General features: G+C 38.2%; 1 protein-coding gene across 8 annotated transcripts in view; it reads right to left on the reverse strand.

The window, feature by feature from the left end:
* RALGPS2 (Ral GEF with PH domain and SH3 binding motif 2) overlaps window positions 1–15,335 on the reverse strand; it is a 115,988-nt gene that overhangs the window by 57,852 nt on the left and 42,801 nt on the right. For all 8 annotated transcript variants that reach the window (XM_068199426.1, XM_068199424.1, XM_068199429.1 and 5 more), the window contains 3 exons: window positions 10,590–10,679; window positions 7,325–7,417; window positions 3,032–3,158 (listed from right to left, as the gene is read on the reverse strand). In XM_068199426.1, coding sequence (XP_068055527.1) covers window positions 3,032–3,158; window positions 7,325–7,417; window positions 10,590–10,679 — 310 coding nt within the window. The remainder of the gene's footprint in view (window positions 1–3,031; window positions 3,159–7,324; window positions 7,418–10,589; window positions 10,680–15,335) is intronic.

Consider the following 15,335-nt stretch of genomic DNA (forward strand, 5'->3'; position numbering starts at 1 on the left):
TTAAAAGTTCAATGTTTTCTCTCACACCTTTTCTTTTGAAAGATTTTCAAAAGAGCCTGTAGCATCCCTCAGGCTTCTTCTCTGGGCATTCAGAAGCAGTCTGTCTGGGAAGGATAAAGCCTTCACCACTCCTCTACCATCAGTCCAAATTTACCCAGGCAGACCTCAAGAAAGTTCAACTCGTGCAAAACTGGAAACACAGTTTTCACATCTATTTCCAAAATCTATCGCAAGCACTATCACTGAAGCAGCTGAATATTCCTCAGATGAATACTTAATAACCTGTTTTCAGCTTTTCTCTTTCTGGATATCACTCCTCAAAGACAGCTATAAGAAAAATATCTCACAAGGTAGTACTGCTTAGTTAAATAAAAATCTTACTTCTCAAGATATGGCTCAGTTGTTTCATTGTGCAATCTCAAATGGATCAGAACTCTGGAATGAGACTCCCCTGGAGAACAGGGTTTTGTTCTAAGGTGAAATATAACATCACATACACAGCTCCCAATTGCCCTGGCTGCTTCAGTTGTCTGAGTGATGCAACACTGATAACATATCCCACACTGTGTATCAAGGGCCTGCTGCTGAACATATTTATTGGTGTTGCAGCTTTCCACACCCACATTTAAGTAGGTGAGTCCACACTGATGATGTGTTGCTCTCACCTGCATTTCTAGAATTCTGGAACCACATCACAATCATTGCTGCAAGAAACATTTTTATTTCCCCTCCCTCCAGTTAACTGTGGAAGCACATCATTATCTTGTCCACAGAGAGTGAGCTGTGGAAATAAGACAACAATCTGTGCTTCTGTGGTTCTGCTCCTATTGGCAAAACCTACACCAAGAAAGCATATCAGCTTTTTCTTATAATGCCAAGATGGCCATTAAAAAAAAAAAACCTATACCCACATCTGGTATTTGGCTGCATAAGGGTGAAACATCCATCCTTGAAAAGGGTGAAACATCCATCCTTGAAATTGCAGCTGAAATTCCTTTATATGCTCACCTTCTCTGTGACCTTCCAAACAGAGGTCTCCACGACCAAGTGTTTCCCTAGAGGGGATTTGCAATGGCAAATTTAATTGTGTGGCAGGTCTGATGCTCTACACTCTTCCAAAGAGCATTTTGAGGGAGCGTGGCAGCTGCTGGCTCTCCCCACCAGGAGTGAAGAAGCCCCCACTCCTCCTTTTACCATGAGAGGGGATGGTGCTCCTGAGGAATCCCTTCCCTGCACATGCCACGATCACCATTTCCATCTGCAGACCTCTAGGTAGGCTCTCCTACGTGTTTTAAACCAGGAGCAGCACTACTCCCTTACAGAATCTTATAGCAGAAGTATTCCTTTTAGGAATTGTAACCTGTAACTGATAAGCTTAAAACAGTAAATCAAACAAGCAATTTAAGTCACTTCTGTTCCAAATGACTCTTACATTAGTAAAAATGCCTTGGGAAGAAAATGGAAGAAATAACAAATCTACTCAAGTCTTAGCAGAGATTAAAGCTTTCATCAAATGAGAAAACTTGGACTCAACTATCAATTCTCCAAAGTGGATCCAGTTTTAGCATGACAATGTTCAAGGCAATTTTTTTCTTTTTGCCACTTTTTAAACCACACAGAATTAATTTTAGAGGGAGTGCACCAGTGGGAATCCACTATTCCTTTGGAGAATTAAAAAAGGCTTGAGGACATTCCTTATGTCACTAATAAGAACTGGTATCACATGAAACACATGCTTTAACTACAGCAGGTCACAGTAAAGAGCATTTCTTTCTAAACAGAAAATAATTATATATGTCACTTCAAACTATCAAGTCAAGCCCAAAGGTTATCCTAATGCAAAAGTTAGACAAGAAGCTGCTACTTATTGGGGAAAACATCTGTAACTGAATAAAACTTAAAAACTGTTTCCCAGTATTTGGCTTGGGATTTTTACAACCAGCAAGGAAACAATTTGGTGTTTCAAAAATCATGGCATACAGGTAAAATTTTAGCATCAGCATAAGAAGCATTTCAGAACTATATATCAAGTCTCTATATATCCATGTACACAAGATGGGAAAGCTCCATGGTTCATCACATTACATAATGCTTGGTTTCCTTTTTGTGCCTTTCAGCTCAGGCCCTGAACGACAAACACAACAGGGCATTAAAATCTGGTCCCCCACTGTGAAGTATTTTTTTTTCTATTTCTGTAGCAAGCATGTAAAATTCAACCAATTAATCCTGGTTAACAGCCTAGCAGAGTAAAAGAAGTATCAAAATTCAGGAACAGAGATTACAGTTTAAAAGGCTTTAACAATCACAAGAGCTCATCTTAAATTCAGGTGTAAGAGCAACTTATCTGCAAAAGTACAAAGAATTGGATACACAGTTCCTTAATTTTATGTGTTTACCAACATCTCATGAAACAAAAGCTACATTAAAAAGAGCACACTTAACCATTTTAATGTCTGTTTAGTTTAAGTAATACTAAATTAGCTTGATAACAAAACCAACACATATTAAATGCATTTATCTAGTTTTTAGATACACAGGAATATAATTTACTAATAATTGTTCCATAAGGCTGAGTCACTTATAACAGCCTAGTTTCTCTTGTCACATTGGTGTATACAAAATGCAGCAATATCTCCAGATTTTGCCATGTTCCAAACTCTGAGATCTATATTCATTTCTCTGAGAGGCTTGTGATTTATAGCTTCTCATAAATTAAAAGCCATCATTACTAGAACAATCAAGTATTTAGGAGGTCTAGCAGGCATAACAATGGAAGTACTTCTCCAGAAGTCATTGTATCTGTACAACACGTGGCAAAATAGTTTCCTAGAAAACTGATACAGGATGTCAAACCTGCAGTGTTTGTGACCTTTAAGAGGTATTTTCTTTTTGAGGTTCTGTCTTGCCGCATACAGAGTGTTCAGAATCACCTTGGGCTGTAGATTCTTCACTGAAGTACTCAGAGCTTTCTGAATGCTTAAAAGATGGTGTTTAGCTTGTGTAATTACTGGAGAAATAGGCTACAGCTTACCTAAGTAGGGAATACAGGGAGTCATCTTCAAGCTGCTGATATAGTCTCTAAGCCTTTTGTAATTATCTTCTTTACTCATAACATATTCCAGCTTGTCAAAGGTGGCTTTATCCTTCCGACTCAGTAACTAGGCAAAGAAAAAAGAAGGCAAAACCAGATGAGTTTAAGTTTGATCATTATGATTTCCTCTTTTACCCTTACAAGCAGATTTCCACTTCCCATTGTTCTTGCTGTTATTGGTGTGCTGATTTTTTCTGGTTTTTTTTTTTTTTTTTTAAACTCAACTGCTTTAAAATTACATTATTTACTCCTTAAAGAGGAGCGCTTAGTACGCAAAGAAAAGTAACAATTCTGGGTGTTAAATTCAAAAAATATTTCTAAAAATTAAGCAGGTAAAAACGCTGGTAACCTGGAGGATCCTTCTGAAACAATGTAAATTAACAAAAAACAAATCTAGCTAACAGACATCACAACTGCAGTCCACATCAGCAGTATTCATGCCAGTAACATTTTCACTCTGGTTATCCATAAGTGTGTTGGCTTGGAATGGGATGGAGTCAATTCTCTTCACAGTGGCTAGTATGGGCTATACCTTGGATTTGAGTAAGGATTTTATCTATGTTTTTTTACAGAAGGCTCATGGAGTTGTATTCATCTGCCAACTGGCAATTTTACTGGCTCTTAATATTACAGAAATGTCCACTTTGAACAGAAAACTTAAAAGTCATGGTTCTCCTTCATTATCCATTCCTCCTGTCTCCAATCCCTTCCTTTGACAGATTTAACAGCAACCAGGCTCTCTTTGGGGAGAGATGGGAAAAGTAAGTAAAACCATTTTCCTGATGAACTGCTGCTGCAAAACTGCCTCAAAGTCTCCACTTCAACTCAGAGTCAGAATTTAACAAAGAGTGTAAGATGGTCCCACTCAACAATATAGAAGGAGATTCAGTGTTTCAAGTCCCAGCCACAATTTTTCCCCTACAATGCAATTACAAGGGTCAGATCACTGAATTTCTATGTATATTTCCTTTCCACTTCAGTTAAAGATCAACCTAGGTGAGCCTGACAGAAGTGAAGTCTCCCTTCTGTAAATTCACTGTTGAAATAATTTATTTTTACTTCCATTTCCTATATCTGTCTCTTTCATTATCATTTCATAGTTACAACTCCATTAGACAGAATATTTGTAATTCTGCCTTTGTAGTTGTGAAAGGCAGTATTCTTTGGCATCATTTTTATTTGTCATCTGTTTTTTGACTGGCATTAATATTGTTTATCATTGTATCTTCAATAAGAAGAATATTAGGAATAACTCTGAGGGCAGACAAACTAAACACTGGCTTTCAGGAGAACCACTAGTTGAAAGTGAATTGTCTCCCAAGACATACTCATCGCTGACATTCCAGCAATTAATTTGCATCTTTAATTTAAGTTTGTTTCCAACACTCAAATGAACAGCATCTCCATTCATCAGAACTGCAGACTCTCCAGGAGAAGGAAGCAGTAGACTGACATGACACCTTTCCAACCACTCAAACATGGCATTTATCTTTTGAAGTTCATCTTCTCAAAGCTGGTTCCAGTTTTATCAGCCGGGACTAGCTTGCTTCTGATAATACCCTAAAACATTCTGCCATCATTTAATGTCTGGAAGGTTTCTGTAGTATTGCAGACTGAAAGGTAAGACAAGACTAACATATAATAATTGTCAAATTCAAATGAAATGAACTGTATTTTCCTCAAACCATGCTGATTTGCACACTCTTATTCAAGTCTGAAGTATCTTTTCAGGCTCCTTGGATCATCTTGTAACAAGCTGGTCCTGCATGACTTCCCCTGGTGCTCCTAAGCCAATCCATGCCATGCCTCCACCTCCTGCATTCAGGGAGAAAAGTCCAGAGAAGCCAAGCACATTACAAGTGTTTCTGTGAGGGCCCATTTCTTAGTCCTTCAGTTTTGGAGCTGCTTCTTTTTTAAATAATGTTTCTTCTTCTGTCGCTTGGATGAAAAGAACAGTAAAGAGCTGTACATATGCAGAGAAAATAAAAGCTAAGGCTGACAGTTTATAGCGGCAGAGAAGGATTTGGAGCCTTCTAAACTGCTCTTGGCTTTCTAACTGCAGTGTGCCAGCACTGAATACAACCTTTTTGAAATGCCAGCAAGAAGAGAGGAGGTCTCAGGATGCTGGCTCACCCTACTTTACATATTTAATGACTATTTGCTTTATTGCCCAAACCCTCACTGGTCATCTAGAATTCCTTTACATTAAATGGCGAGAAGCTGAATATTCTATTCTGTGAACTTTCTTGGAAAGGCTCACAATTCTTAAGTTTTGAATGGGGCAAATCACACATTAGAAGTAGCACTTATTATTCTCCAGAGTTCAGAGTGTGTGCAGGCAATGAGCGAGACAAATTTCAGACAAATTCAGACATACAGTCAGAAGACATGAATTTCATCTTTTTTAGGAACATTAGATTACCAAGCAAGTATTTAATGGCTCCTTTAAACTTTAAATTTCAACCATTTAGGATGGCTTTTTTTTTGGGAATGAATATACTTGATATACTTGCAGCTATTTTCCTGACTTGATTTACAGAGTCGATCGAGGGTTGCTACAAATCATCTCAGAAATGGAGAAGAAATAAGAAATTCTCCCTTGCTGAAGGTTTTGGAGGGTTCCTGTGCAACTTACCCAAATGCCTTTGTGACTCAAGGGTTGGTGTGCCTTTTCTTGCTTTTAATATACAGAAAGCCAAAGGCTTAGAATTATCTTCAGGAATTTATAAGCTGAACTTCCAAGGGAAGGACAACTAAATCAGTTTGCAGCACACATTGCTGGGAGCCACCCTGCAACTTTCATTTACAAAGGCTCATGTAAGATGATGAAAAGCACAGACTCGTTTGGGATCGTATGAGGAATCAAACACCTGCAGAAATGTGGGAGAAGTTACCTGGAATTTCAGAGGCTGGAAGAGGGATGAACTTTAAAGACTGATACATATGTGAAGAGCACACAAATAAACTTTGTGAGAGCAAACTAGTGCATAACCAAGCATGAAAAGAAACTGGGGACTCCCAGTTCTGAATCGCATTATCATGGCAGTAATTAATGTGGTAATTATGAATATATGGTAATAGTTACATTTAATTTGAGCTGTGCACAAAAAGAGATTTAAAAATCAACTCGGCCTCACAGTTACATAAAACTGTTGAGGCATCAATTCCAAAACAAAGTCTAGAAACCAGAAGTTCTCCTTGAGATCATTTTCAAGTGTTAATTTCACTAAGATTTCCTCAGAGACATTTTTGGTATTTGGAAGCAATGTCTAACTTAATTGTGCATTGCAAAACGTGACCAGAATTCTAGAGGAGTCTCTTGGCAGAAGTGAATTATATTCAATTTTGGGGTTGTTTATCAACTGAACGACATTTTCATGCAGTTATCAGACAAATAAACATTTTGCAACACCCAAGGATGCACTGATGAGTGTTCAGTGAAAGCTTTCAGCTTTTTTTAGTGATATGTATCCCATGCACAGGAGCATCTCAATCACATCATTTTTTCTGTCACACTGAATGTCACATTCATCTGAAACAGTTGAAAAACTACACAATATATGGTTGAATAAGGACTTTTTTCTAAGCTCTAAAATATCAATGAGCAAAAGTAACTTCTAATATTCTTCTTATCGAGGATACAATGGTAAACAATATTAAATGCCAGTCAAAAAACAGATGACAAATAAAAATTATTCCAAAGAATACTGTCCTTTCACAACTGCACAAAGGCAAAATTACAGATATACTGTCTAATGGAGTTGTAACTATTAAATGATAATGAAATGTGCTAGAGTGAGTTATCAGAGAAACAACAAATCTCTTTATGGAAACTGAATCAAGAGTTTCTAAACATCTGCTCTCCATAGCAAAAAAAAAAAAAAAAAAATCCAACAGTATAAACCCCTAAATGATTAAAGTATGACCTGCTTTGGCATTCAGAATTTTCCAGCAACTAAATACAAAATAGCTTCTGGCCAAATGAGAAGCCTCTGCATTTAGCAGAATCTGCAGGGAACTATTTTTCAAAGGAAAATATTTCTACAGCAGAACGGAAAAAAAATTTAAGAGGAAACCATAGATTTCAGAGGACCTAGAAGCACTATGTACACAGTAGAACAAAGTCAAAGCTCTCTGTAGTAACTGCTTCATCCTTGAAAAAAAGCTTCAGGATGCTGTATTTACCTGAGAACAAGTGAACCCCAGTCCCTTGTGCTGCCGGTCCTCACTTACCGCCCACGTCTTGGTCAGCCTGAAGATGGGAGCGCTCTGGAGGCCTGACACCACTGCCATGAGAGCATGGAGGTTATTCAGCTCATACAGCTTCTGAGGACAAAAAAAGAGGAAAAAACCAACAATAACCAACATTCCAAGTGCTGTCAATAGTGAACACAGAATAAATAACTATATAAAGATGGAGAAATCTTGCATGGTCTAAAATGAAGTGTTACAGTGAACTGCTGTGCACACAGACCACTTTTATGGCACCTCCTAATTTTTAATTACTGCATCTCTATGGTTTTGGATTAGACTAACTAGCTGTTTCATAGCCCATAGAGAACCCTTAAAAATATCTATATAGACACACATCTTGGGGAATATATGAGAAGTGCCAGAAATTTTCTGACATTCAGACCCAACAAATTCCTTTCATAGCATTCAACAGAGTTTTAAAACAACACGCCAGAAAGGACAACCCAGTGATGAATGATGCAATCATGCCAGTACCTAGAGTCTGTGCAACAACCAAGGCTACATCAAAGCACCCAAAAACATACTGGCAGGATGAAATCAAGGAGGTAAATTTCCAAAGCCACATCCCTGGAGTACTCCTCTCACCGAAAGGCCATTTCTGGGGTATGACAACTAACTAGTTGAAAGCAACAACCCAATCAAAACTGCACAGCAAAAACATTAGGGTAAAAGAATTCTCTTAAAAACTCCCTACAAAACACTGTGCTTAAGTGCATTTTCTCACACATTTGGAATTTCCCTCCCTTTTCTTTTTCCTTTCCCTCTGTCTCCAAAACTATCCACTGTCTTGACCAAGTAACTACTGGTACTACTGTCATGAAAGCTTAAAAAGAGTCTGGAGGAAAATGTTCTTCCTGAAGCTCTTCTGCAACATCAATTGTTCTGATAGCTGTGAGCTCCCAGAGATCCAAACTACATTAATTTTTGGTGCAGTGCACTCAAATTGAGGTCCCTAACAGAGAGACTTTGCTAAGGAGAAATGATACTCAATCACAGTATTGCAAATCTTGCTTGATCCATTTGGAATATTCACCAAGGTAGGTTAGGATTCAAAAAAAAAAAAAAAAAAAAAAAGAACCCTTCCCTATTCAAAAAATGGTGAAAATCCTTTTTCCTACTTGAAACTCAGCTTACTTCTTGCCTAGGAAGCCTTTCATGGGACAAAAGGACAAAAAAACTAGACCAAGGGAATACTGACTAAATGCTGAACATCAAAGGAGAGCCTCTGTTTGGAAGGATGAAAACCAAAATCCAAGGACAGTTTTCTGGCTAACAGTTTTGGAACAGGGCAAATGATTCTCTCTCCACTTAACACACTGCCAGGAAACTTACAGCCTTCTATGGAACAAAGTCCTCACAAGTATTAGTCAGAAATGCCACTTTTAATGGCACCCCAGTAGCATTTCCAGTCTGGGTGCTCAGACTCCCATGATTCCAGCATGTCCTGCTGACAGTGGAAGTTTGCCCACACCTTGTGATGAAGTACTTCCCTCTCCTCATCCTCTGTTGGGAGGATTCTTTAGTAACCAGTGTAAAGGGGAGTCAGTGTTTTGTGGGGTGAGGTGGAAAGGGTTGGATGTTTCTCATACACCACAGTCCTGTTATCCTTCCAAGCAGTCCTGCTAAAGTTTGTCTCTCCACTTCCACAACAACCCTTTTTCCTCACACACACACCCCAAGCAAGGTAATAAAGTTCACTGTCCCAAAGGATAGTGGAGCTGATCAGAAATGAAAAGAAGGGCTTTCCCAGCTGCTGCCTGCAGTGAAACAGAAGTCATCACCAACCAGGACAGTCTGGGAACTTCAAGGGACTGCAGCTGTTAAATCTAATTACTTCACGCATTAAGCAGTGTAGATGAGATACCATGTAAGCTACACAACAGGTTGCCAGCACAAGGAATTCACTGTGGAGTGGATTTACAGCTTCTTTAAAGAAAAGGTAATTAGTGTGACCTCTGGCACCAAGCTGCTTTGATAATAGCTCTGGATAACAAAATCCCCTTCCAACAGCCCCCACTGCAGTAACTTCCGTGTCAGCAGCCATATGTAAGCAAAGCCAAGGTAACAAGCACAGAAATAAATGAACTGATGTAAAAACATCCCATACAGAGCTGCTTGCTTTTTGTAACTGTGATTTTTACAGCTGACAGGTAAGCAAAGCTCAATTGTCTGATTGTTACAGCACATAATTGCCTCAAAGCCAGCAGCATTCCAGCAGACACTGCAGCCTGCAGTGCACTGCTGAGGTCAGGCATGTTCAGGGTGCTGTGCCCAAAGCTGAGCCTACAACACCCAGCACTGGCCAGTCCCATCCCAGTATGAACCAGAGCCGAGCCCACCTGGCCTCCCACATCTGCTCTGCACTATGGCCACAGAGAGCTGAACCTGCCCCTCCTATGCAGGCACGTGGGACATGAAGCCAATTTTTTAATGTTTGTATTTCAAACAAAAACACAAAAATTGATTTTTAAAAATACATGAGATGAAGATACATTAACTCACCAGTTAGCAAAGGATGTTTAAGAGAGATCATTAACACTTAATGACCACAGCATGATTATTGAGCAAAGCCTATGGAATCCTACTAAATTAGCCCTTGCTCTGCCTGAAGTTGAGAGTCAAATCCCACAGGAGTAAAATATTGCTTCATTAAAAAAGGGCTTGTCAAGACAGGGAATGCACTTGAATACAAAATGAACTATCAACAAATATTTTACATCTTTTTTTGCAGGTAACCCAGGGTGGTCACAGCAGTCAGCTATAGTAAAAGGCAGCCACCATCTGACAGCAGAAACTTGAAAAACATCCCCTTTTTCTCACTACTGTGAAGAAGTTTCACTCTGTTTGAAGGGCTATATGTCATTCCAGATTTGCTGACCCTTTTCTTACAAATGTCAGTCCAAAAGCCTTTAGGAAAGATTGAGAGCTACAAAATATCTTCTGAATCACCGTCTACTTTTCAAACAACATTTTTTAAATTGATATTATTTGAGTAGAGAGAAAAGATCCTTTCCTCCCTGGTAAAGGCAGGCAAACCATTTCTTTTCTGACTAAAGCTGTTTAAATTGACTGTACACGTTGTGACAGCACAGAAGCCAAACAGTTACTGATGTCAACAGAAACAACCACAGGTAAGTCAGGTATCAGACATATTTCCCCATGTGTATTTGTGAACTGACCAAACTGGGTATAAAACCTTTGATCATGGTGGATCCCACACCTCCTTCACAATACAAATTCTTACCTTTGCAGTTTTGATGTAGTGGCTCAAAACTTCAGCTCGTATTTTTAAAGTCTGTGCATGCAGAATCTCTCTAACAACCCAGAAGCTTACCTAAAATGTAGAAAAAATGCCTTTTAAAAAAAATACAGAGTTTCAACACCATACTTCTTAAAAAGTTTTATTTATTTTTATGGAAGTATGATCTACGGAAACAGACTTGAGTTCAGTGTTAAGCTTGAGGGTGAGATCACACACAAAGCAAATGGCAAAACACTCGAACTTCGACTAGTGCTCTCCCAGGAAAATAAAATCATGAAGAAATGTTATGAAAAGCCTACAGAATGAAGGAATGTAAACACTAACATTGAATCATATCCATTGGTTTGCTTTCCCACATCATCAAAGCTGCATTACTCAGCTCTTAAATGAATTGAGCAGCTTCAACTACAGCTCACTGACATTTCCAACACCTCAAAAAAGAATTAATCTTGAATAAAATGAGAATGCAAGGAAGGAAGCTCTGCCATAACCTAGCTTCTAGTTTATACTTTTTGTTCTGGCTATGCCAATTACTTGCTGATGTACAGCACAGTATCATACTCTTAGCTAAGCTCTCCAGGACTGACTTCACTGCTGTGTAAAATCCCTGCTAAATTCAGTATAAAGAATGGTTGCTGCATTTCATACTTACATGAATGTATCATAAAGGCTGTACTTTAAAAGTGTTTGGTAATATGTCTAAACTCCACTGCTTTCTCTTTTCTGCTCCCTCCCACCCTCTGCCCTCATAAAGAATGATAAAAATTAAACACTTTCATAACTGTAATAAAGCAGTAGCAAAGAATTAGCAAAGGGTAAAAAATACTGCAGCTTTTATTCATGTATTTGCTATGAGTTAGGAAAAAACTAATTATCATCAAGATACAGCATGACTGGTATTTACAAAACTACTGAAAACAGTGTATGAAGACATTTACTCTAAGCTTACTCTTATACATGAAAACCTTTCAACATGTCATGTTGCTTTGATTTTTAAGTGATGCTGAACTACTTCTAAACTAACATTGTGTATGTATTCAGGTTCCTGGCCAAAATCTCAATTAGAAAAATGAAATGTCCTGTTCCACTTTGTTCAGTACGATAGCTCCTAATGCAGAAGAGCACAAGAAGATCCACACCTCCAAAATTATTATATTTGCAGTGAAGCTACAGGGATCTGATGAAAACTGGGATGTTAAATCACAACAGCTCTTTGGAACTGAGAAATGGAAGAATGACAAGAAAACCCACAAAAAATCCCCATAAACATCTTGCATAAGAATCACTTCCCTTTGGTGTGTTTGTCTAAGATTCTGTTAGCCAGGAAAGAACTAACCATGGAGCTCAAGTTTCTATTTCCTTTCATTTTTCTTCATTTTCTTTCCTCCTTTGCTTTTTTTGCAAAGCAAAATATCTGCTGACAAACCATGTTATCCTCACAAAAAACAAAAGTGGTTCCAATTGATTAAAAAAAATCTCAATATGTCGCCATGCTCAAAAATGTCAGATGTTTTCAAACCACTGTTTAAAGTTAAAAGGAGAAAATATGGAAAATTGTCTCGTTTTTTGATGTTACATCACCAAATTGCAATAATCTGAAAATCATAGTGACAGTAACTGTATTTAAATGACAGAGATTGCCATTCCCTTTGTTTAGTTATAGAATAATTTTCCTTTAAGGACAGGGCTCCAACTGCTGAGACAATCTCAGGAGTACTGAGAGTAAAAAAGAATTGAAACTCCTGCACCTTCTTCATTGTTTAGAAAACAAAAATATGTAGATTGTTGCCAGGTCTTCTCCAGTATTTTCTTTAATTAAATATTCTGAAGGTGTCCTTACTGAGTCCTGCCAGGAGCAGGGATTTGCACTCAGTGATCCTTATGGGTCCCTTCCAACTCGAGATATTCTATATCTCTATCAAATACAGAAGTACTGAATACATAAAATATTTGGCAGTACTTCAAAATTTTGTCATAAAGAGCTTGACCTCAGTTTGGTGCTCTGCTGTAGTTACACAGCTTGAGAAAAAGAACTTTCTTCCCCTGATTGATCAATGAGTTTTTAAGGTGATGCTTTCCCACTGAAAATCAAGGGAATTTAAAATTTTAACACAGATTTCTGGATCGTAAAGAATCAGGACAGGACAGCACACACAGCACTACACCTTAAGATCCCAAATCTCTTTGATTTTAAGTCCAGAGTGTTGATGTAACAGGAGAATGCCTGTGATGGGCCAGACTGCGACACACTTGCTCCGAACACAGAGCAACACTCCAGCATTTTCATCAGGACAAAAATCCCCCGATTTCCTGTTGGTCCTGATTTCTATGGAAGTTCACTGGAATCACAGAGACATAAACACTCTTGTTTGCCCAAGGAAGCCTGGTTTCTGTCCCAGCCCCAGCCAGACCTCAGCTCAACACTTCCAAGCTCTTGCAGGAAAAGGAAAAAAAAGCCAAACAAACCAGAACAAATTTCCTTCAAAGCTTAGAGACCTCCAGTCCCACCAGTGACAGAGCAGGCAGGAGACAGAGAATCAAACACACTTTATCACTTCCACTTCAACCACTTCCACTCCTCTCTGATGTGTTTTTACTGACATAAACACTGGGTTTTGGCTGGTCATGTCTATTAACCAGTATCTTTAGACAGCACCATAACCAAATGTATTGCACATATTGAAAAAGCAATAATTTAAATGAATACTTTTGTTTCATTCTTTACATAAACAATAATAAATCTTTTTCCATATATTCCTCTCTTGCTGCATTTAAATGTTATAATACCAACACCAATCAGCAACATGACTCCCAGCCTTTGGGTATCAATACCTTTGGTACCAGTTCAAGGCAGCATTTAAAGCTTTGACTGTTTGTGCATTGTATATTTACATTCTTCCCTACTAAGGTCAACTGAGTATAACAGGCATAACTTTGAACATATCTGTTCTTGAATCACATATTAAGATTTTTAAATTATCCCATGTTTTACTTATCTGAAATACCAATTCTGTTATACTGGTGCTTTTAAGATCATAGTTCATTGCTTCCAAAACTATCTTCGCTGTCTGTGCTAATCAAAAGATAGGGAAATTCAAGAATACCCCTTTAATAGTTTCTGGCTTTTTCTTTCAGGTTTCTTCCATGCATGCTAACCACTCCATTCCTGAATTTCCAATAATCCCAGTTAAATCCACTGCAATTCAGCAACACTACAATATTCCAGAAAAAAAATTCTTCATGCAATGTTTGCATTTGGGTTAAAAAAGGATGGAAAAAACCCAAAAAATGCCCATAAACACAGTCAGTAAAACATAAAATTTTCCTTTTGCAAGTGGGATCCCTTCCTTTAAAATTGTTCCAATGTACTGAATCTAGCTGACAAGTTTCTCTAATATTTTAAGCTCTCTGGCAGCACAGTTCCACTCCATTTAAACAAAAACCTCAAGAAAGAGGTTTTCAGTTGAGGGACTCTGATAACCAAGAGACCAATAGTGACCTTTACACAGTTACCTTCAAAAAACTGTTTATTTGAAACATATGATAAAAGTTTCTTTTCAAAAGGTAAGACAATAATCTAGTAAGTGAACTTGGCAATTGTGCACTCTGACAGGTTTACCAGTAACAGGAAGTATACAACTCACTTTCAGAAGCAAGCTGAAAAATGAGAGATCAGAGTTTAAAAAATAACAAAAAAAAGTTTTCTTCTCTACTCACTAAATATCAATTAATGCAAAACTAGCACATTAAGTTACATATTAAAAAAAACCAGTTATATCAGATATGTAGCTCTATATGAAGTACCACTCAACAATGAATTCTCCAAGAACAGAAGAGTCCTGGCATGGATGGACTCAACTGATTTCTGTTCCCTGAACTCAATCTGTTTCCACAGGCACATCCAATTATCCCATAACTAATGCTGGAACTGCCTGACTTCATTCTCAGTGGAATGTAATCAACTGCACAGAATTCAGGAGGCTTCCAAAATGCTACTTGCACATCACTCTGCTGTGAAGCAGCTGTTAGTAATTTAATATTCTCTTTACTTAAGAAGTGAGAGCTGTTCATGGTTTTCCTTTGGCAAGCTGGGGGCAAAAAGGGAAGAGACAGATGCATAATGCTTAATTTAACCCCAGTGAAATTTCAAAGGTTAACAAAATTTTGCTGACCTGTATTCCTGCCTGACAAGGCTACAAGTCTCTATGACTTTCCTGATTGTTTATTTTAGGACAAAGCATTTGACCACCCCAGGTAATTGGAGTAGAAACAATATCTGTCCTTTTCCCTCTCTACTCCTATACTGATGGCTTCCTCGATGCCAGAACAAAGGCTGACATAAACTTTATGAAAGTCCTTATTCCCATGATAAGGTTTCCCCTCCTCCCTTCTGGCTACTGAGCATATTTTACCAATTGTCTGAAGCTGACTGCAGGCAGTTCCTGCAGTTCTTCAGCAGGGCACATAACAACAACTGAGAAGTGAGGTCCTTGATGAGTTACACTGCCTAACATGGTTTTTACTATAGAAACATTTCTTTGAAGAGTCAACTTCCATGAATAAACAAGGCACCAAATATTGGAATCAGTGGTGTATCAGTGAGATTAGTGTCAAAACCAACAGTGCATTTATAGCAGCCTATACATTCTAACAGGAGCAACTTCAAAAGCTAGATCAGGAAAGTTTCAACTAAATGCAGAACAGCAACAACAACTAAAAAACCAAAAA

Source organism: Anomalospiza imberbis, chromosome 9 (assembly GCF_031753505.1).
Source record: "Anomalospiza imberbis isolate Cuckoo-Finch-1a 21T00152 chromosome 9, ASM3175350v1, whole genome shotgun sequence".
Lineage (NCBI taxonomy): Eukaryota > Metazoa > Chordata > Aves > Passeriformes > Viduidae > Anomalospiza > Anomalospiza imberbis.